The sequence below is a fragment of the Acomys minous genome, assembly GCF_964271855.1.
Source record: "Acomys minous genome assembly, chromosome: 8".
In the NCBI taxonomy this organism is placed as follows: Eukaryota; Metazoa; Chordata; class Mammalia; order Rodentia; family Muridae; genus Acomys; species Acomys minous.
In genome coordinates this window covers 87,356,843-87,378,661 of record NC_140489.1, presented here as the reverse complement: position 1 = coordinate 87,378,661, position 21,819 = coordinate 87,356,843, and the positions used below count along the sequence as shown (strand labels likewise).

The window sequence follows — 21,819 nt, the reverse complement described above, 5'->3', positions numbered from 1 at the left end:
GGTGGAAACTGAAGTACCTGCCTGTCTTAGGGCTCCTATTGCTGTGAAGAGACACCGTGACCGTGACAACTCTTATCAAGACAACTTTTTAGTTGAGCCTGGCTTATAGGTTCAGTCCATTATCATCATGGCAGGAAACACAGTGGAGCACAGGCAAACGCAGTGCTGGAGAAGGAGCCGAGCATTCTACATCTGGATCGGCAGGCAGCATGAGGAAGGACTGGGCCTGGTTTTAGCATTTGAAACTTCAAAGCCTTGCCTCCAATGACACACTTCCTCTAACAAGGCCACACCTACCTCAACAAGGTCACGCCTCCTAATAGTGCCACTACCTAGTGACCAAGCATTCAAATCTATGAACCTATGGAGTCATCCCTATTCAAACCCCCACACTGCTAACTGAACCAGCAGCCTACAGGAGAGTCGGTGGCCCTTTGTGCTGGAGGCTGCCCAGTCCTGACTGGGATGGCAGGGCTGGTTATTGGTATTGTCTGTTTAGCTACTGTCTGCTGCATAGACATGATGAGAAAGGCCACTTACAGATAAGCTAGGAGCCACACTTTTTAGAACAAATTGTGATATTATTGCTGACCTGGGAGAACGTGGAGGAAAAGTAAGGCCAAAAAGTTAACCAACTATGGTCTTTGCAAAATATAAGTGAGCTCATCTGTTTTTACCACAAGAAATTCTGACAAACTTTTGGAAAGCAAATCCTTGTGAAAATGATGTTTTCTCACACTAACATTACAGAGATCGTAGCCTACGAAGTTCAGTCTAAGACTAGCAGGCAAATTATAGATAAATATTTGAGTGTTTCACAAAGTAGGGGCTTGAAATATAAGCCCCTGTGCTGATTTTACTCCCTGCAATTTTATGGCTGAGAAAATATGGATGCCAGATCTTGTGAAAATGAAGATAATATCAGACCTGAGATTTGCTCTCAGACCATTAGAGTTGGAAAGGACTAGTGTGTCCTCATCCAAAGCAGAGAAATCTTTTTTCATAATTGAAGCTTTAATCTCTACCTCAGTACAAAAAGGGAAGGAGAGCAGCCTCTGGGCCTGTCTCAAACCTCCCTTTTCTTCTGAGGCTCCTCTAGGCACATCTGGTATATAGGTATCTGGTCTAGCCTCAATGGCACAAGTGAAATGTATGGGGGCTTACACCAGGATACAGGAGCAGGGTGGCATGGTAAGGTTCCAGAATGCAGCCATCCTCTGTAGCCTCTGCCTTGCCCATTCCCCCTGAGTATGAGCAGGCTGTGGCCTTTGGAGTTAATATGTCCTGTGATGCACTCCTACCCTTGTACAAGCTACCCTGAACAGACAGGCCAGTTTCTTTGGTCTGATTTAGGTATTACTAAAGCTTAGCATATTTACGTACATTAATGCTTAAAAAGACTACCCAGATCCTTAAAGACTAAAGACTAAGAACTCAAATTGCTTTAATTAGGTGATTGTTGGCTAGTAGTGGAAAGCAGTGTACACGTTTGCAGCCAGTTTAGACTAACACAGGTGTTCATTTAGCAAGATAGGGGTTCTTAGGTGCTAGAGGCATGCATCATTTAGACGAGTCTTGAGGTTTTGAAATTAGTTGTGCGTCTCTTAAGGATAGGCATATGATCTGGGAACCACACCTTAGGCAGTCCTGTGAACATGGAGTACACTCGCACAAACTAAGGCCATCACTAAATGGGACTGCCATTAACATACAGTCCGGCATTGACGGAAGTGCTGTGAAGTGCATGACTATATTAAAGAATTTGAAGCTTTTCTGGAAGATTATACTTGGTACCTTTACCTTCTTTCAGAGGAATTCTCACCAAGATACTCAACATAGATTTGCACTGTGTTGCTCCACATACATGTGAATTGCTTTGAGGAAAAAGATTTACATAATTCACAAAAATACCCTTATGAGCCACAGTCTAGAAATACTGAAAAAGGAAAATTGTGTTTGTCATAAATGCATAAAACATGTAATACTACCATAATATATAAAAATCAATTCTAACTAAAATATATCCACGTTTATAAACACAACGACCATGCATGGCACACTCACAGTAAGAGATTTGTAAATGCAATTGAGGCACAGCATGGGTCCTAACGGACTGCTGTAGCCATCTCCTGCGGCTGTCATGAGCTCAAGTGTTGGCAGGAGTCAGCTTGAAATGCTGTGAGAGTGTGGGCAGTTTATCTCTCCAGGAAACTGCGTACAATGGTGAAAGGAGACTTTTGTATAGTACATATAACATGCAAAATAAGGGCTGACCCACTCCTCAGGGAGGCTGGTGTTCAGTAGCACGCTACTAGCAAGAGTTTTAGGGAGCCAAAAGTTCTACCCAGATTTCTGACTTAAGGGAACTGGTCCCCTAACTCCATGATGAGACTTCTGATGCTCTCAGGAAAGGAAGGGCTCCTTTTGGAGGGCCTTTCTTAAGGTTGGTCTCCTGAGTGACATTATGTTAGCAATCCAGACTCCTCCTCCTCTTCCTCCTCCTCCTTCTCTCCTCCTCTTCTTCCTCCTCCTCTTCTTCTCTTCTTCCTCCTCCTAATCCTCCTCTTCCTCCTCCTTCTCTTCCTCCTCTTCCTCTTCTTCTTTCTCCTCCTCCTCCTCTTCTTCCTCCTCCCCTTCTTCTTTCCTCCTCTTTCTCCTCCTCCTTCTCCTCCTCTTCCTTCTCTTCTTTTCTCCTCCTCTTCTTCCTCCTCCTCTTCTTCTCTCTTCCTCTTCTTCTCTTCTCCTCCTCCTCCTCTGCCTCCTGCCTATGGAGGCCAGAAAAGGACAGTGCATTTCCTGGGACTGGCTGATAATTGTGTGAGCATTCATTGTTCTAGCATATTTATTGAGCACGTGAAAGCCCTATCTGTGGGATAGAGCAGGAGACAAAAATGGAAGGCATCCTACCCTCAACGCCTGTAGGTTGGTTCCCAGGCCTCCAAGGGATCACCAGTGTCAGCCTTTCTTAGCCTTTGAGAGATCACTTCTATACATCATTGAAAAAACATGACAATACTTAGTATCAAGTTTAATTGCAAAAATTTGAGAATTGCATAGGCAACATTAAAATAATTTCACCATTTCCAGTGTGTTCTTACCATCATGTTTAGAGATTGAAGACAACTGTTGATTTAGTAAAGGCAGTGCAGGTTAGAGCTTTTGCTAAATAGGCTTCAATTCATGAAATAAAGTGTAAAAACCTGGTGCCTCCTGAAGGCACTTTATTTCCACCACTGCTTTAGAGCTTGCAAATTGTGTTCAAGGCAACATATGTCCGAACCAAGCTGTTTCATGTTTGCTCAGGAGAAGAGCGGGACGAGAAAGCTGCAGATGCGGGTAAGGAGTTGGGTACCATAGGCTTTCTTTAGACTGTGCTTGCCACATTTACCCCTCATCCCAGAGACTCTGCGTGCCACAGGTGTCCCTTACCCTCAGATGCTCTGCATACCACAGGTGCTCCTCATCTTTAGAGACTCCCCTGCAGTAGTATCAACCAGCTGGAACATTATGTGCCCTTTTAATAGTACTTAAGAAGTGGATTTTCAAGCTGGGCTTGGTGGCACACGCCTTTAATCCCAGCCCTTGGGAGGCAGAAGCAGGTGGATTGCTTTGAGTTCTAGGCCAGCCTGGTCTACAAAGCGAGTCCAGGACAGCCAAGGCTACACAGAGAAACTCTGATGCAAAAAATCAAAACAAACAAAACAAGTGGATTTTCATTATTCTATTTGATTTAGGGAGAAATGCTAAGTTTCCCCCTCTCTTTATTAAAATGTAGCCAAACATGTATTTACTTTCTGCATAGAAGTCTTTATGCCAGATTGCAGGTAAATTTTTTCTCTGAATTTCAAGTAAATGAAGTAAAATATTTTCATAGATGATACTATAGTAATGTCAAGTCCTAGGTATAGTTAAAAGTTAAAAAGCAGGGCGCTGGAGGTATGGTGCAGTGGTTGAAAGCACTGACTACTCCTCTGGAGGACCCAGGTTCAAGTTCCAGCCAGCACTACATGGCTGCTCACCACTTGTAACACCAGTCCCAGGAAATGCACTGTCCTTTTCTGGCCTCCATAGGCACTGCACACATGAGATACACAGACACGTGCAGTCAAAATAACCATACACATAAAGATAAATAAAATTTAAAACATTTTTTAAGGTTAAAAGCAGACAAACATGTTAATACTTGTTTTTTCTCCCTTTTAGTGTTCTTAAACTATAGTGGTAAGCCTTATTTGTCAGCTTTGACAGAATTATTTCTCCAGTAGTTTGAAGAGTAAGTAATATAGTGATCATAAAAACACAGGAGAAAGAAGAGCCAAGTTGTAACAGCTTCTGCCTCTTGCTTGGTGGCATTTGTAAACCATCATTTCACTGCACTTCTCTGATACTTGTGCACATCCCAATGAAGATGTATGTATATAGTCACCTTCTAGAAACTTACCTGTAGTAAGTTTGATGTTGAGAAGTAGAAGAGATTCCTACTGTGGACTCTAGATACTGGCCATGCTCACAGACAGACAGGTAAAGTGAGGCTAGTGGACCCTGCCCTTTGTTCACGGCAACAGCATATTCAGTTGACTGTTTAAATTTGTAAGTCATCTGTAGACTGTTTTAAGCATTTAAAAATATTTGCCACCGTTTTTTAGTTATAGAAGAATAATTAATGATAGTGCTTGTTTGCTTTGAAGTAGAGTTCTTAAAATTTTACAGTATGTCAATCAAAGAATGTGGCTTTTTTTTTTCCTCTCTTACATTTTTGATTGGGTGGGCATTTCTTTTGGACAGGCAACTGAGGCATCTGTCAGGATCAACATAGTCAACGAAGTAGCACACATTTAAAGATGTATTTCTTAATACTAACCATCCTTTAAGGTAGTCTACATAATTAAGCCTTATAAATGTTTTGGCAATTTTAAGCTTATATATTGGAACAATATTGGCTTTTCGTGGAAAAATATTGTTTATCCAGTTTTTAATTGGATGTATAATGCATGATTTATTCTTTTAATGAAAAAAAAGTAAGTTTTAAGAGTGCTATTTAAATTTTCTAAGTATCTACTAATGAAACAAAACTTTTCCATGCATGGATATTCCTTGCTCCGTGCTGCTGATACCATGGTTTGTTCAGAGTTGAGGGGACATGAGAGGCTTAGCAGGGCTCTGTCTATGTATATGACATGTGTTTTGATGATTTATTTCACATTCATGGCCTTCACTCTGTTTTATTCTTTCCTTAAAGCCGTGTGACTCTGGGCTTAACAAACAGAGACAGGTACAGAAACTCCTGGTGAAGTCTCACTCACCTTACTAGGCTGTTAGATGGTCATCGGCTACTTCATGCTGGGCTGTTGATAGATTTGTGCTCACTCTGTGTCGGGTTCATTTCCATAGTTGCTTTCAGCCTCTGCATGGCAGTCATTGCTGACTAATCAGTTTTCAGCTTATCTAATAATTGAAGATGTGATTTTCAGAGTGTACTATTAATCTACTGACACCAGAAAGCAAATCCGTCACCTCAGGTAACTAGTGTTTTCATAGTTTTGCTTTGAACTGGAGAAATTCTGAGTAAGACGCATTTCGAAGCTTCTATTTAATGGTTTAAACAAACTACTGTCTGCTGCATTGAATTTTCCAAGTAAGAAAAATAAATACACTGTGATTTAGAAAACCAGTTTACTGACGTGATCTGTTCTGGATTACAGAGGTGGATTTCAAATGAGGATGCACCATAAATGTTGAAAGAGATTAGCATTTGGATTCTTTGTTTCCTCTCAAAACAATATACCTAGTTTCTGTTAAGAATATAGTGGCCAGGTATGGTGGCACACGCCTTTAATCCCAGTACTTGGGAGGCAGAGGCAGGCAGTCGCTGTGATTTTGAGACCAGCCTGGTTTACATCAAATCCAAGACAGCCAAGGCTACACAGAGAAACTCTGTCTCAAAAAAACCAACCAACAAACAAAAACCAAGCAAACAAACAAACAAAAAGAATTTAGCAACTTAATAAATTTTTATATTCCTCTTTACTTTTATGTTATTTCCATTCAAATTTTATTATTTTGGTTATAAGATTCATTTGAAATAAAAGTAATTTCACTATATTTTATTACTTTTGGAAAGACTTGGAAAGTGGTTAACATTTTTCTTTCATTCAAAGAACTATTGCAATGTATATGGTTTTCAAATTACTAGTTTATCGCTTGAGGAAGACCAACTTACAAAAAGAAGTCATATGTGATTTTAACTCCTTGGTTGAGGTGGCCTCTGCTAGGTGTCAATACTTTACAGCTCCTTCCTTCCTTCCTTCCTTCCTTCCTTCCTTCCTTCCTTCCTTCCTTCCTTTCTTTTTTTAACTAATAAGTTATTGGGATAGATATTTGAAACTCTGCAATGTCCTGTTCAACTTACTTGGCTTTTGCCCATTAATTGATGGCCATTGCTGGAGTTTGTAATAAAGCTACTGTATTAAGCCTGGTGTGGTGGCACATGCCTTTTATCCCAGCACTCAGGAGGCAGAGGCAGGCAGATCTCCATGAGTTCAAGGCCAGTCTGGTCTACAAAGCCAGTCTAAGACAGCCAGGACTACAAGAGAAACCCTGTCCTGAAAAACAAAACAAAACAAAACAAAAACAAAAAAAAAAGCTACTGTGCTAATGGTGATAGCCTGGTGGGGATTTTCTGTTTCTCTCTGCCATGTTTATTAATTGGAATTTTTTTTTCTAAAAGAGAAGTCGTTTCTTCTTCCTAATTCATTTACTTAAGTATTTAATTTTAAGGCTGGGCATAGTGGCACATACCTTTAGTCCCAGCTAGCTGATCTCTATGAGTTCAAGGCAGTGTGGTCTACACAGTTAGTTCCAGGACAGCCAGGGCTACATAGAGAGAGCTTGTCTCCAAAACAAAACAAAATAGACCACCACCAACAGCAATAAAAGACAAAAATTTAGTGTTAACAGTATAAATTGATTAATTCCTTTTTCTGTGAACTATTACAATATCTTAATCTATATTTTGTTGATCAAATTCTTCTTTTGTGATTTTTGAAACAAAAGAGAAAGTAAGCCAATGTAAAATATATTGAGATCAAGAACACAAGTTAAAGGATTAGATAACATTTAAAAGATTAGTAGTATTCAGCAGTAAAAGGAATCAAAGTGTGACAAGATGAATGAGCTTTAAAACAACACGCTGAATGAGAGTCACATAAAGAGGGTCACGCATTGTAGAGAGTGCCCACAACAGATACTTCAAGTACAGAGGTAGAAACTAGCTCATGGGTAGTGTTGAAGGGATGGTAGTGACTGCTGATGGGAACAGTTTCTTTTGAAGGCCATGGCTCACAAACTATGTAAATAAAGTTAAAGTCATCAAATTGTACATTTTAATAATGTGAGAGTTGCATGGCATGCGAAAAGTAAGTCAGCATGATATTTAAAATTCACATAGTTGATAGTGCATAGTGAAAACACTGGTACTGGCTTCCACAGCACATATACTAAAACTGGAATGATACAGAGAAGATTAGCATGGCCCCTGCGGAAGGATGACACCCAAATTCATGCAGTGTCCCACATAAAAGAAAACACCGGCTGACTTACTAGGCAGAAAAAAGAGCCGTATGCATAGATAGGAAAACCAAAGTATGAAAAGACTAGTCTTTTGCTGTTAATATTTTAAAAGCAGCCCAATCCTAGATAATATAAGCTATGACACATTTTATAGTTAAATAAAAACAAACTGTAAATAAGCATATTTGGTGCAGTTTGTTCCAGTTCATCTGTTCTCAAACTTTAATGCACCTGTGTTGCCCCTGTAAGCTTGGTAGAGTCCCTCACTAACGAAATCACTGCTCCTGCTATCTGAGTCATATGCTCTCATCTTTCACCCACAGGCGCGAGCACATGCACACACATGTGCACAAGCATACACATGCACACAAACACATGCATGCACACACACAAAATGCATGTGTATGTATATATTTCTCAGGTAGTACAGTTACTATGTTTTCACATTACAAATAAGGATTAACTGTGCCTCAGAGGCATTTTTCAACTATGAGATAGTCTATTGTCTCCTGACACTGGCAAAAGAGTCAGTAAAACACACTTGAAACATTTATGCCATCCCTTCGTGCCAACTGTCCCAGAATTTGTTATGTAGATTAGGCTGGCTTCAAACGAAGAGAGATTCACCTGCCTCAGCTTCCTACATGCTAGGATTAAAGGTTTGAGCCACCACTCCTAGCCAAATTTATATGCTCTTAATGAGATGATAAATCTTATTTTTCATGTGAAGATTATATTGAAGGGCAAGCAGGACGTATCAGAATGCTATTATCTTTATCCTGTATGCCAGTTGGCAACGGCTTTATCGAGGCTATAGCTTTCATAACCTTTTTCAGATATACTTGGAGCAAAGAAAAGAGTTCATTTACATAAAACCTGATCAGGTGGTCTGAATCCACTACTCCTTAGATACTGTGGAAGCCCCAGGCCACACCCTGCAGACCTGCATGTGCACTTGTGGAGTGAAGAAAAGCACACAGAGCTGGCCATGGTGAAGGCTCTTCAGATGCCAGCACTATGGAAGATGTTCTTCTAAATAAGTGCTTGGTTTATTTTATGTCTCATTTTCTTTTTAAATGAAAACAGGCTTTTATAGATTAGATCATGCAACTGTTGTAGAGGAAACTTTAGATCCCTTGCATAGTTCTAAAACCTTAGACTAACTACCAAGGCAGTGCATAGAATGTTTAAGGTTGCTTAATGGTTTGATATAGACACTTGAAATTATTCTTAGATGTGTGTTTTGTATTCTATAATATAAGTGTCTGCAATTTTCTTTTTTCTTTTTTTCCTCTCTTAAGTTCTTATCTGCTTATTGAGGGCAGTACCCTTATTTCTTAAAATTAAGTGTAATCATTTGAGGACTTGAGATAAGTCTGGTCCACAGGACGGCCATCTTAGAAAAGTGGTTTGGGTCAGGTTGTCTCTGCTGTAATAAACGCTACTCATTACGTGTCATAATAGCTGAATCTACTGATTAAGAGCATTTTTCTTAAATTCTATATGCAATGCAGTGTTTTCTTTATTCTAGCAGTATAACTCAATGAATTTTTCTGTCACATGACCTTATACACTCCATATTAATGCTACTTATTTATGTATTTCCCTTGACTTCCTAGGCATCGGCCCCCAACACAGGCAAGGCACTGTTACTGAGTTCAATGACTGTGGATGTCGTGTCTGAGAAACTGAGACAAATAGAAGGGTTGGACCAGACCATGCTGTCTCAGTATTGCGCAACAATCAAAAAGGTGATGTGTGCTTGCATCTTACCTGCAGAGAGGACTGAGTGCAGAAGACAAGCAGGGTACTGAGCAGCAGCACATCTTTACACTGAGCCACTGCAGTGCGACACCTCTAAATGAAATGGGTGCTTTCTTTATTTGAATTCCACACTTGCTCTTTTTATCTAATTTTATAAGTAGATTAAAGAAAAAGTAGCTATATTACACTGCTACTTAACCAGTGGTCTAATATAAGTAAAAATAAAATGACATGATGAAAAATACAACAGCTCATTCACTGTGCAACAGAGAACATTGTGAGGCTACTTGGGTGCAATCAGCTGCACACAGTATCGGTCTCTAATCTGAAACCTCTGGAATAGGAAACATTTTGAGCACAGAGGCCAGTATAAGCCTGATATCAGAGCCTTTTGGACTTCGTGCTGCATGCTCAGTTGGTAAAATCGAAATGAATAGCCCTCCCTAAGTGGGAAGTACTGCACTTGGAAGCAGTTTTGGTCCCAAGTGTTTTGGGGAAGGATACTTGGCCTGTAGTATGTGTTTGTGTGGCTTCATAGTAATTATAGAGTGAGCTTCATTTCCCACAAATTGTCATTTTTTTATCATGTAAGATTTATGATTATGTCATTTTTGAAGAACCACATAGGTTAGGCTTGCAAGGCTGGTACATCTATGAAAGTATTTTTCTTCTAAGCCTTATAGTTCCAGAGTTACCCCTAAAAATGAACAGTTATGCCTAGAGGTGCAAAGAAGACATTGCCGACATGAAGTTAGCTGAGTCCAGATTTTTCTTCTACCCTAAGCTTTCACATCACAGTTATTGAAGTAGAACATTGATAGCAAGCTTCTGCTACTTAGTGCCCTTTAAAGAATTACATACATTTATGTGTACAGTTTTACTAATCTAAGCCTACATTTGGTCAGGAGTTTAGCACAAGTCCAATTTCCCACAGAGATAATTCATGCCTAGCCCTGTCTGCCTGAGTCAGTACCTCCTTACCACCCACAAACCCACTCCTCCAGGCTACTGGCTAGTGTCAGGAACGACTGCCAGGGACAGGACAGGCTCTGTATGCTTGTGCCTTTGGAACTAACTTAGAAGTGGAACATCTTACCAATCCCCGACATAAATACTGCCTAATTTTGCCAGTTAGTGGTCAGACTTCTTTTCATAAAATCAGAAGACCACCCTGTAATTATGCTAGTATTTCTCATTTAAGTGCAGCTAGAATCATAGGGACCCAAAAAATTGAAAGCCTATTTTGTCGTAAGTTTAATAGACTGGGAAGCTAGCAGCTGGACATTCTTTATCCAGTGTAAGTTGTGAATCACCTTGTTAGACACACTTCACTTAGACCTTGGTCGGCAACTAGCACACCCAAAGTGTAGAAATCAGCTTTGCTCCCAACAGCCATGTTCATGTTAATATTTTCTCAGATTGGAACAGAAAAATTAATGGTTTTGTTGCTGCCCAGGACAAAGCAGGTGGAAACATTTGAGAGTCTGGTTAGTCCTGATGCACGCTGTTTCACCGGAAGCTTGGAACTTAGGAAAATGTCAAGTGGTCTGTGTGGCCGAGATGCAGTCATTGTATTTCAGAGTGATGGCCACTCTGAGAGCAGCCTTTCTGAACACAGAACAGAAGAGATTCGTGATCACTAGTAACTCAGAACACTCTACATTTTGTTTCTGGTTTCACTCAGGCAAACATAAATGGCCGAGTATTGTCTCAGTGTAATGTTGATGAGCTGAAGAAAGAGATGAATATGAACTTTGGAGACTGGCATCTTTTCAGAAGCATGGTAAGGTTTTTACCACACCATCATACTACAGCACTTTATTATACAGTGTAAAGGTGTCCGCAACATTGTACAAACACAGCACTAACAAGTACATGTTTGCATCTTGTGTGTGTTACTTGCTTTTATTGAGTTTTACCCTTGTATTGAACCCAGTGTTATGTGGAGCAGTCACAGCAGCATGTGGATCTTGTCCTTCCTGAGGAAGAAGCAGCTCACCTGTTTCCCAAGCTTTTATTTGACAACTCCAGTTCTAGGTGGGCTGCTCCAAGCCCTCCAGGCCACAGCCTTTAGTGTCTGTCATTGTTCGTTGCTCTGTATTAGCAGTGATACACATGAGCCACTTTAGAAAAAGCCCCACCTTCAACATGAGGTCGCCTGGTACTCCTCAGGTTCCTTGTCCTTCATCCACTCCCAGGCGAAGTCTGATCATCTTGGCTTGTCTTCAAGAATCATGTCAAATTGCTTTACCCAGAATCCCTTGAAAACTAGTCTTCCCTACCACATACTCACCGTCTTTGAGCGTCTACTTATTGTTGTTTGTTTTGGAGTAGCACTGGGGCCCAGTCATGGTGCTGCACGCCTTTAATCCCAGCACTTGGGAGGCAGAGGCACATGGATCACTGTGAGCTCGAGGCCAGCCTGGTTTACAGAGTGAGTAATAGGACAGCCAAGGCTACACAGAGAAACCCTGTCTCAACTCCCCTCGCTCCCCACAAAGAAGTTGTACACTAAAATGCTCATACTTTTTTTTTTAGCATTATTAATAGGATTAAGGGAAGGTTTGGCATAAATTCACTTGGATGGTTATAGTGGGAAATGTGCTTTCTTGACCTCATTGTAATAACTTTGTTTTACTCTATCTTTAATGTTCTCTGAAGCCTCAGTAATGTGGTTTGGCAATGTGGATGACTTCATCTTCTTTTTAGGTCTTAGAAATGAGAAATATGGAAAGCCAGGTGGTCCCCGAAGACACACGTTTTCTTAATGAAAACTCCAGCGCCCCAGTTCCTCATGGGGAGTCTGCTCGCCGATCTTCTCACAATGAACTACCTCACACAGAGCTTTCCAGCCAAACTCCCTACACCCTGAACTTCAGCTTTGAAGAACTGAACACGCTTGGCCTAGATGAGGGAGCCCCACGACACAGTAATCTGAGTTGGCAGGTATTTATTTTGTATAATGTTTTGATATAATTGGAGAATATGCTGGCACATTAAAACACTCAGAGGGTAGTGATTTCAGAGCCCAGCTGGACAAGAGGGAGGCTGTCTACTCAGGGCTTATCTGGAGAGCACGAATAAGTGAAGTACAGGGAAGTGATTCAGAAATTGACAACCAGGAGAGTAAGAATGGGGGCTGGGCATGGTGGTCCATTCCCTTTAATCTCAGCACTCCAGAGGCAGAGGCAGGAGGACCTCTGTGAGTTCTAGGCCAGCCTGGTCTACATAGAGTGAGAATGGGGCTATATTAAGGTGGTTGTAAATTTGCCATTCTTTTGGTACTTTCCTGTGAGATTTGGTAAGTATTAGCCAAAGTACACCTGTATAGACAACTTGCATCCTGCTATCCTACTGAAACCTTTAGTTTGGCTTCTTTTTGCACGCAGGAACACATACTAACACTACACTTGTTCTTCTCATGTTGCTCAGGCTGACTTTTAGCCCCAGGGCTCAGGAGATGACCTGCCTCAGTATCCTGAGTGCCAGGACCACAGGGCTGCACTGCCGTGTGGATTACCACACATGTTCTCTCTGGGGTATTCTTAGACAGGTGCAAGCATCGGGAGCAGAAGGACAAGTGAGTAATGTGTGAGGAGTCAGGGAAAAGAAGAAGAAAATAAGCTAGGGAGAACCAGAGCAGGGTGATGCCAGGAAGCTGTGCACCAGGCAGTGTGGGAAGAGCAGTGCCTGGTGGGTGCTTCTGGTGAGGGCTATTGTTTGGCAGTGAAAATAGGTTTCATTTTCTCCAGACTGTCTACCTTAAGTGAAGAAGCCATTGTATTATTAAATACTGACTAAGGCAAGAACTGCTTTACAGTGAACTAAGTTCACACTTGGTCCTTTGGTCTCTTTGTTCTGACAAAGTACTTCCTTTCCTCTCCAGCTTTCTGAGGAGCCTCCTCCTCACCCCCACTGCTCAGGAGCTTCCGCCTGTTCTCACCTAGAACAGACCTGTTAGCACAGCCATTCTCACACTGCCTTGTGTTCTTAGCCTTTGTACTCTTAGACATACTCAGGATCTGGGCTGGCGAGATGGCTCAACAGTAATGATGCTCGCTACAGCCTAACGACTTGAGTTTGATCCCTGGGGCCCACATGGTAAGAGAGAACCAACTCCTCAAAGTTGTCCTCTCACCTCCACACACATCCCCAGACCCATGTACGTGTACACACACACACACACACACACACACACACACACACACACACACACACACAGAGTAAAATATCAGGACCCAGAAAACTGCATATGTAAGTTACTATAAATAGTTAAATAGAACCTGAAAATGTTTCTAAATATGTTTAAGTATTTGTGTGTTTACATAAATACCATTTTTTACAAAAAAATACTATTTTTTAAACAAAAAAGTCCAGTGAGAATGGGACTGTTTTACACATATGTTTAATGTCTGGCTTCATAGAGGACAACTGGGTCCCCAGGCACTGCTGCCTCATGTCTCCTGTGACAATACACATTTAGCTCTGGGCACGCATGTGTGAATGAAGGAGCAAAGGCATAGAACACCATCTTGTCCTGCAGAGCACATAGGTCCCTCGCACAGGGCCTCGCTCAGCATTTGAGAGCAGCCGCATTAGTTGAAGAGGGAGGCACGGTGCATTCTGTTCTCCAGTCTGATGGCATCCTATGGGATCTCCTTCCAAAGAGAAGGTCTTGCTGCTGCACCGTTGTTCTGGCCTTTCCTATGGTCCATTCATAAGCTCTCTCCATGCTGTTCCTTTGGTTCCTGCTTCTTCTTCCTAATCTGTACTTTTAATTGCTCGTTTATTAGGTCTCCTAGGATCTAAGGCAGCTCTACCCTTATAACCCAGCATTAGAAGCGGAATTTGAGAGTATTCTACTCTGCCTTCACTGGGGTCCAGGTGACCTGAAGCTCCCGTTGTTGTTCACTGCAAACCTTGTTATCATTCCCCCCCCACCCATTTTAAAAACATTTTCTCTCTCTGAATTAAAAGTTGACAGGAACTTCTTACCATATAATTTGAGTGGGGTTCTTTTATCATACCTTGAAGACTTCGCTTTGTTTTTGAGATCTGTCTTTATTTCTTCTTTATCTCTTTTAGAGGAATTCTTTTTAGAAGGTGCCTTTACCTTAAATAAAATTGCAAGTACTCAGATGACTTAAACAACCTGAAATTGTTCTTTTAAATATAAACAGTAAATTAATGTTGCTAAAAAATTTATAAGCTAATAACAGAATTATTCATAAATTCATAGCTTTTGCTAAACTGTTAGGTCGATTTTTTTAAAGACCCTGGTATTTTGATAAATTTTATATTATTAGTATACATATGTGTTTCCTAAGCTGATGTTTATTATGTCTTTTCCCTTCTTATTTGAATTCTTAAATTTTTTTTTTCTGTCTTCACAGTCACAAACTCGCAGAACCCCAAGTCTCTCGAGTCTCAATTCCCAGGATTCCAGTATTGAAATTTCAAAGCTTACTGATAAGGTGCAGGCCGAGTATAGAGATGCCTATAGAGAGTACATTGCTCAGATGTCCCAGTTAGAAGGGGGCACAGGGTCGTCAACAATAAGCGGCAGATCTTCTCCACACAGCACATACTACATAGGTCAGAGCTCTTCTGGGGGCTCCATTCATTCCAGTCTAGAGCAAGAAAGGGGGAAGGAGAGTGAGCTAAAGCAGGATGACGGGCGGAAGTCCTTCCTAATGAAGAGGGGGGATGTCATGGATTACTCCTCCTCAGGGGTGTCCACCAACGAGGCCTCACCTCTGGACCCCATTACTGAAGAAGATGAGAAATCCGACCAGTCAGGTAGTAAGCTGCTCCCAGGCAAGAAATCCTCAGAACGGCCTAGTCTCTTCCAGACAGACCTGAAGCTAAAGGGAGGTGGTCTGCGCTACCAGAAACTTCCCAGTGATGAAGATGAGTCTGGGACAGAAGAGTCAGATAATACCCCACTGCTCAAAGATGATAAGGATAAAAAGGCTGAAGGCAAAGCAGAGAGAGTGGCCAAGTCTCCAGAGCACAGTGCCGAGCCAATCAGAACATTCATTAAAGCAAAAGAGTATCTGTCGGATGCCCTCCTTGACAAGAAAGATTCCTCAGATTCGGGAGTGAGATCCAACGAGAGCTCTCCCAGCCACTCTCTTCACAATGAAGCGGCAGACAGCTCCCAGCTGGGAAAGGCAAATCTCATAGAGCTTGAAGATGATGGCCACAGTGGGAAACGGGGGATGCCACACAGCCTGAGTGGCCTGCAAGATCCAGTTATCGCTCGGATGTCCATTTGCTCAGAAGACAAGAAAAGCCCTTCTGAGTGTAGCCTGATCGCTAGCAGTCCTGAAGAAAGCTGGCCTGCGTGCCAGAAGGCCTACAATCTGAACCGAACACCCAGCACCGTGACTCTGAACAACAACACTGTGCCCACTAACCGAGCCAATCAAAACTTTGATGAGATGGAGGGGATCAGGGAAACTTCTCAGGTCATTTTGAGGCCTGGGCCCAGTCCCATCCCAACTGCTGTTCAGAATGAAAATCTGAAGACACAAAAGCGAAGCCAGCGGTCCAGTTATACGAGGCTCTCAAAAGATGCATCTGAGCTGCATGCAGCCTCCTCAGATAGCACAGGCTTTGGAGAAGAAAGAGAAAGCATTCTCTGAGGAAAAGAAGTGATGTAGCATTGTCCTACCTAAGGAGGAGATTGTCGTGAACTTTGAACTGGTCCATCACCATTATTCATCATGTTTATGCATCACAGATAGCTGATAGGCGGTCAGGCAGGTGCTGAGTCAGACATCCTCTGTAAAACAGAGGAAAGCCTGAGAGGATGGTCACCAGTCATCTCCATTGTCACCTTCATCATGGGCAGTTTAAAATGTCACCATCACTGTTATGCCCTTAACTGGCACACAACTATGTAGAGTGAATATAAAAATATAGGCTGAATATAAAAATAGGTCGCAAGTATATTTAAAGTTGAAAAGGCTTAAATCACGAGGGAAAAAAACTCCTTTATAAAATATTCATGAAACATTGGAGAGAAGATACAGTGTTAGATGAAGCAGAAACCAATTCTGCTGTTAGTGTTTAATCTCGGTACAGATTTATAGGCTTTAGAGTAGCCCAGAGACTTAGTGAATGCCCAGCAAGTGGATAACCAGTGTTCTGAGCAAGACTCATTGCTTTTTAAAGAGGCTTTAAAATTTAAGTAGAAAATATATACTGAAGAGGGTGATAAAAGTTGATGAGAAAGTGAGTCAGCAGAACCTAAGTGGTGGCCTGGGCCGTGGTGAGTCTTTAGCAGAGGAGGTGGGGAGGGCAGTGTATCCCTGGGATGCGCTCTCCAGACCCAGGCCTGCCTCCCGACACTATCCACCTCTGCCCTCAAAACCACCTTAGTCTGTTCTGCAACTCATTTGTTACACACCTAGCTTAATTTAACTCATGGTTAAGGGGAAAAATACACACACACACAAAACAAAAAACAAAAAAACTTTTTTTGTTTGTTTATTTTAGTGGTACTGGTGATTAAGCCCAGGACCTCACGAATGCTAAGTCCTGTATCACCTGAAAGCTACATCCCCAGCCAACCTCGAGTCCTTCCTCCAGAGACTCAGGAAGACATGAATATAAGAGACACAGCAAACTCTTAATTAATATACCAGGAAATTGTTATGTTAAAGGAGTTAGTGACACTAGACAAATGACAAGAAAATACTTAGTTTACTAAAATTAAAATACTGCCTTCTGTACTGCAACATATCTGTTCCTAAATCAGCATTTTAATTCTGGGGAGAAATTATAAAAACTGAGGCATGGTTTTAAAAAAAGAGTTTGAAAGCATACAGCAAAGAAGAGCAGAGACTGAGCTGGTGTGACCATGACACTCTACTTCCCATTATTCTTAGCAAAGCTGGGAGAATGAGCACATACATTGAAGTATCATGTGGAGGTGCCTGCCATCACATGCACTGACGCTGTCTGCTGTCTGTCATTTGATCATAGCTTGTGTATGTAGAATCAGTTCTAGCATTATATCCTGAGCCACGGGGAAGATTGTAGATGGTGAAGTATCAGGGTTAGTGTGTGTTGAGATGTCCATCACTGACTGGACCTTGTGGTTTACTTGACACTGTGCTGGTAGCTGCCCCATGTTTCACTGCCTTGCTTAGTGTAACTGAGCATTTTCATGAAGTGCATATGTTGCATGATCTCTAACCAGTATCACAATGTTACTGATATTATGCGTTTTACTACTTAGTGCTTATTAGTGTGCAGTATCATGTACTTGGTACTTCAGAGGCAGTTTGGTTTCTTTCCAGGTGAGTCACAGTCATGGGATCACTTTATTATACTGTCTGTGAAGAAGTCAGTACTGGAGTGCCAAGTGTACACGTAGACTAGGAACAATAAAGAGTTGCATGCCATTCCGACTCATGGAGTTTTATTCACTATAGCAATGACAATTCACATTCTGATTAAAAATTAAAACATGGTTTGTGTGTCTGTTTTGTCCTATGACTGGAGTGTGTAAAGACTTACAGGTCATGAAGTTGGTAGAATGTTCCAGACAGTCTTTATTGTCTTTTCAAGAGAGGTTAACTGGTGCTTTCTTGAAGCATCAGCATCCCAGGACACCATAGGGCTGAGACTTCCATTTCTGTAGCTAGAGGCGGACAAGCCAGAGCCCTGCAGAACATCAGCTTATTACATGAACATTCTGGACAAGCTTGATTTCTCCTACTGATAGAGAAATTGACAGGCCAGATGGAGTCCTGAGTCACTATTATCCCTCTGAGTCTGCATGTCAGTGTGTGTGTGTATAATGCATAACTCAGTCTGATTCACACACAGGCAAAACTCTGCAGTAAGCTCAATAAAATAATAGAAAAGCGAGCCAGTCTCTTGGATCCTGTCACTCAGTCTTGTGTTGTATGAGCCACCTTTGCTCCCCTTCAGCCATAGATGGGATGTTGATGTAGCTTCCTAACACCGTGGCCTTCTGGAGGGTTATTTCTGAATACCTCTGTAGCCTTGGATGTCCTAGAACTCACTCTATAGACCAGGCTGGCCTCAAACTCAGAGATCTGCCTGCCTCTGCCTCTCCAGGGCTGGAATTAATGATGTGCACCACCATACCTGGCACCATTGGTGTTTTTCAAGTGAGTCTACTTTTCCTCTGCTGGATGACCAAGCCATACTGAAGTTTAAGCTTTGCTGAGCATGGTGGCCCAGGCCTGTTCAAGGTCAGGTGTTCAAGGTCAGCCTCCACTACTTAGGGATTCTGAGACCAGCCTGGCCTATGTGAGACCCTAGTTCATCAAACTAAAGTTGCAAAAAACTAGGAGCAGTATCTTCAGTAGGAGAATTTGGTTTTGTGTGCTGTTTTGTATAGGTTTTAAATATAGTCGAGATGACTCTAATTGCCTAACCGAGTAACTCTGGAGCTGTGTGTGCTTAAGTTCTAGTCAAGAGAACTCCAGCACATTCGCATGTTCTACTGCTATAATAAAATAATCTATGATTATGAATTTTTTTTCTTTACTAATCATTAAATTTTTTTGAATGAAATTATTTTTTTTTCCTTTGCTCTGGCTTAAGTACTAAATTTAGAAGGTTTTAAGACCACGCAATTTTTGGTTATACCAGGAATTCTCAGCCTCTTTAGAAATAGCCCCTAATTTTAAAAAAAAATCCATGAATTCCTGGCTAACTCCTGATTAGACCACTATACTTACCAGGAAAAGAGCGCCTAGGGCCTGTTTTAATTCATGAGCGAATGACTGAAGGATTAGGTAGAAAGGAGGGTGCAATAAAATTAACATTTTTGGCAAATAGGTGCTATGGATCCCAGCCTGCCTTATACCCCATCTCCTTCCTAGGCTTAGCAGACACAGCAAAAGAGAAAAGCGAAGGGGGCAGGTGAACCTCCTGAAATGACTGCCCCTCCACACTCAAGCTCCAGCATAGGCCAGAGTTACACTAGTGAATTCATTGAAAAGTAGAAATTTGCGGATAGCAGAGAGCTGGCTATCCATATCCAGCAGTGTTTAATTGGCTCATTGCTTGGCAAAGGTTGAGAATCCCTGGTTGAGACTAATTAAGTAGAAAGAGCTTTAAAGTCTTACATAATGTTAAACCCTTTCCTGCCTAGGAAGAAAATGCCGCCCCTGTGCTAGACAGACAGCGGTTCAGAAGATCCAGTTTAAACTGAGGTAGGTAAAACACTAGTTTTCAAAATAAGAATCATCTGGGACAGTTGCTTGTTAGCCACTGTCACCCATATGATTGAAGAGTTTTTAAAATAAATGATTAGCAAACCTTGCTTGCTGTGAGATCCTGTCTCCTAGGACTGTCAAACTACACCCATGAAGTCTCACCAACATGGCTGCCTCAACATGACCTGAGCAAGGACATAGGCTTGCCAAAGTGGATTGGGGGTCGGGGTGGGGCTCATGAAACCTCAACCATACACAAAGACCTACAGGTAACTAAGGAATGCTGACAGTGGGAGGAACAGTCTTAACCAGGGAAGAGCATGCCATACCGAATAGACAGCCCTGAAAACATAAATACAAAGTAATGTTATGCAGCCTGAGCAGGTTATATGTGTGTTTAGGAATTTTTTTATATGTAACAATAATTAATGAAAAATAGAGACCATGATTTCAAAAAAAAAAAAAAAAAAAAAAAAAGCAAGGATTGGGCATATGGGGAAATACGGAGGGAAGAAAAGGAAGGGGGAAATGGCTATATTATTATCTCTATGTTTAAAGAGAAGCAAGCCACAGTTCTGGCCTCAAGGTCCTCTGGCTGTTGGCCCAGGCAGGCAGGTGATGTGGGTGAAAGCTTTCCTAAGGATGGTCTAGAACTCAAAGCTGCAGCCCTTTCTGAGAGGGGCTTCAGGGGCTGAAGATGGATGAGCATTTTTTTCTGGTCTCCCAGGACAGTGAAGCATTTTGAAAAGTAATGAGAGAGGTTGGTCAAGAAGGAAGGACATCTACTGGTATTTCTTCACTCAGGATGCCACCCTAATAGTATCAGAAGTTTACAGACACTGTAGAACGCCAGAGGTTTTCCCTTGCTGGCAGCACTGCCTGGGAGCACTGCCAGGAGCCACAGCAAGGGCCAGCGCTTGAAATCTGAAGTATGGCGTCTATTGGTGCCTATTGCTTTTGTGCCTCTGTAAAGCTAAAGTTTTCCTAGTGAAGGACCGTCTGTGTTCCCAGAAACACTAGTAGAGTGGGTCTTCAAAAGTCTGGAATCTGAACTGAAGTGAAGACCAACATAAATCAGGGAAAAAGCAAAACATCCAACACTAAATATTATACAGTGTTGAACACAGGCAGTGTTACTGTTTCAAAACACAAAATATTCTGAATCTGCTTGTGTGTGTGGCCTGTGGTCATTAACAGAGACTACTCCCCAGGCCTCACTCTGTGGTAAAGATGTCCTTTGAGTGTTATTTATTCTAAAGATGTGTACTAGGAGTCATTTTACTGCAGTCTAGCAAAGTATGGACTGGCATATCAAGATGAATTACTAAACTGCCAAGACATGAGTGAGTAAAACCATAGTCACACAGCAGAAGATGTCCTTTATTCAAGTTAAGCTGAGGTCATTAAGGTCTTGATTATTCATGATCATTTTCTAATTTTATCATATTTACACATATTTACCTCCTTCTCTTTCAAGGCAACAAGGTCTCTAGAACCTTAGTATCTGCCCATAGACCAAACAACGCTTCTTTCTCATTCTCCTGACAGTTCGGTTAATTTTCCCAGCTGGCTTCCTCACCACGTATAAGGGGGTGAAGAAGACACGGCCACCACTCTAGCCCTGCCATGCATTCAGCCAGAGAAGAAATTTGTCACCTTAACCAGATTTATTTGTTCTCTGTAAATGTAGGATTTAAGTTAGTTTTTATTAAAATGTTACTTTTGTAAGATTTTAGGCAAAAGCCCAATGTATAGCAAAAAGCCATGTAAATAATCTAGCTTCTCGTCTCATGTGCACGTTCTTAGTTAGTTAAATAATAAAACGTTAGATATTTTCAAAATCAGCACAGTTCTGATGCAAGTTATGTTTCTTAGAACTTTTAGAAGGCATGCTGTTTTTACTTAATGCAAATTAAACTACTTTATTTTGAAAGAGATCATTTTCTTTTGGAATCTGTGTTTTCTCCATGTTTGCCCATGTTCTGTTTTTGTTTTTGTTTTTGGTTTTGGTTTTGGTTTTTTGGTTTTTTTGTCTGTGTTTTCTTGGTGAGTGCACTCTATGCATCCTATTCTACCATAAGACATCATTAGCAGTACCATAAGAAGAAACTTCAACATATCTTTTTAGACAAACACAACTTCAGATAGCCTGGGGCAGTCAGCAGAAATGTCTGTGAGTGAATAGGGCACATCTAAACTAGGCTAGTAAACTGGCCAGGGTCTATGTGAGTCTTAAACAGTGTGTTACAAATGGCATGCCACCTCACCACAGTTCCTCATA

At 41.5% G+C, this 21,819-nt stretch overlaps 1 protein-coding gene across 10 annotated transcripts in view; it reads left to right on the top strand.

Annotated features, from left to right (window-relative positions):
- Positions 1 to 21,382, top strand: part of KIDINS220 (kinase D interacting substrate 220) — a 92,738-nt gene extending 71,356 nt beyond the window's left edge. For 4 of the 10 annotated variants that reach the window (XM_084792177.1, XM_084792175.1, XM_084792176.1 and 1 more), the window contains 4 exons: positions 9,189 to 9,320; positions 11,018 to 11,116; positions 12,043 to 12,279; positions 14,727 to 17,747. In XM_084792177.1, coding sequence (XP_084648303.1) covers positions 9,189 to 9,320; positions 11,018 to 11,116; positions 12,043 to 12,279; positions 14,727 to 15,980 — 1,722 coding nt within the window. In that variant the 3' untranslated portion in view covers positions 15,981 to 17,747. Of the gene's footprint in view, positions 1 to 3,303; positions 3,337 to 5,239; positions 5,273 to 9,188; positions 9,321 to 11,017; positions 11,117 to 12,042; positions 12,280 to 14,726; positions 17,748 to 19,474; positions 19,536 to 21,015 lie in introns of those variants that run through there. The other 6 variants (XM_084792171.1, XM_084792169.1, XM_084792172.1 and 3 more) reach the window with 4 other exon arrangements.
- The last annotated feature ends 437 nt before the right edge of the window (positions 21,383 to 21,819 follow it).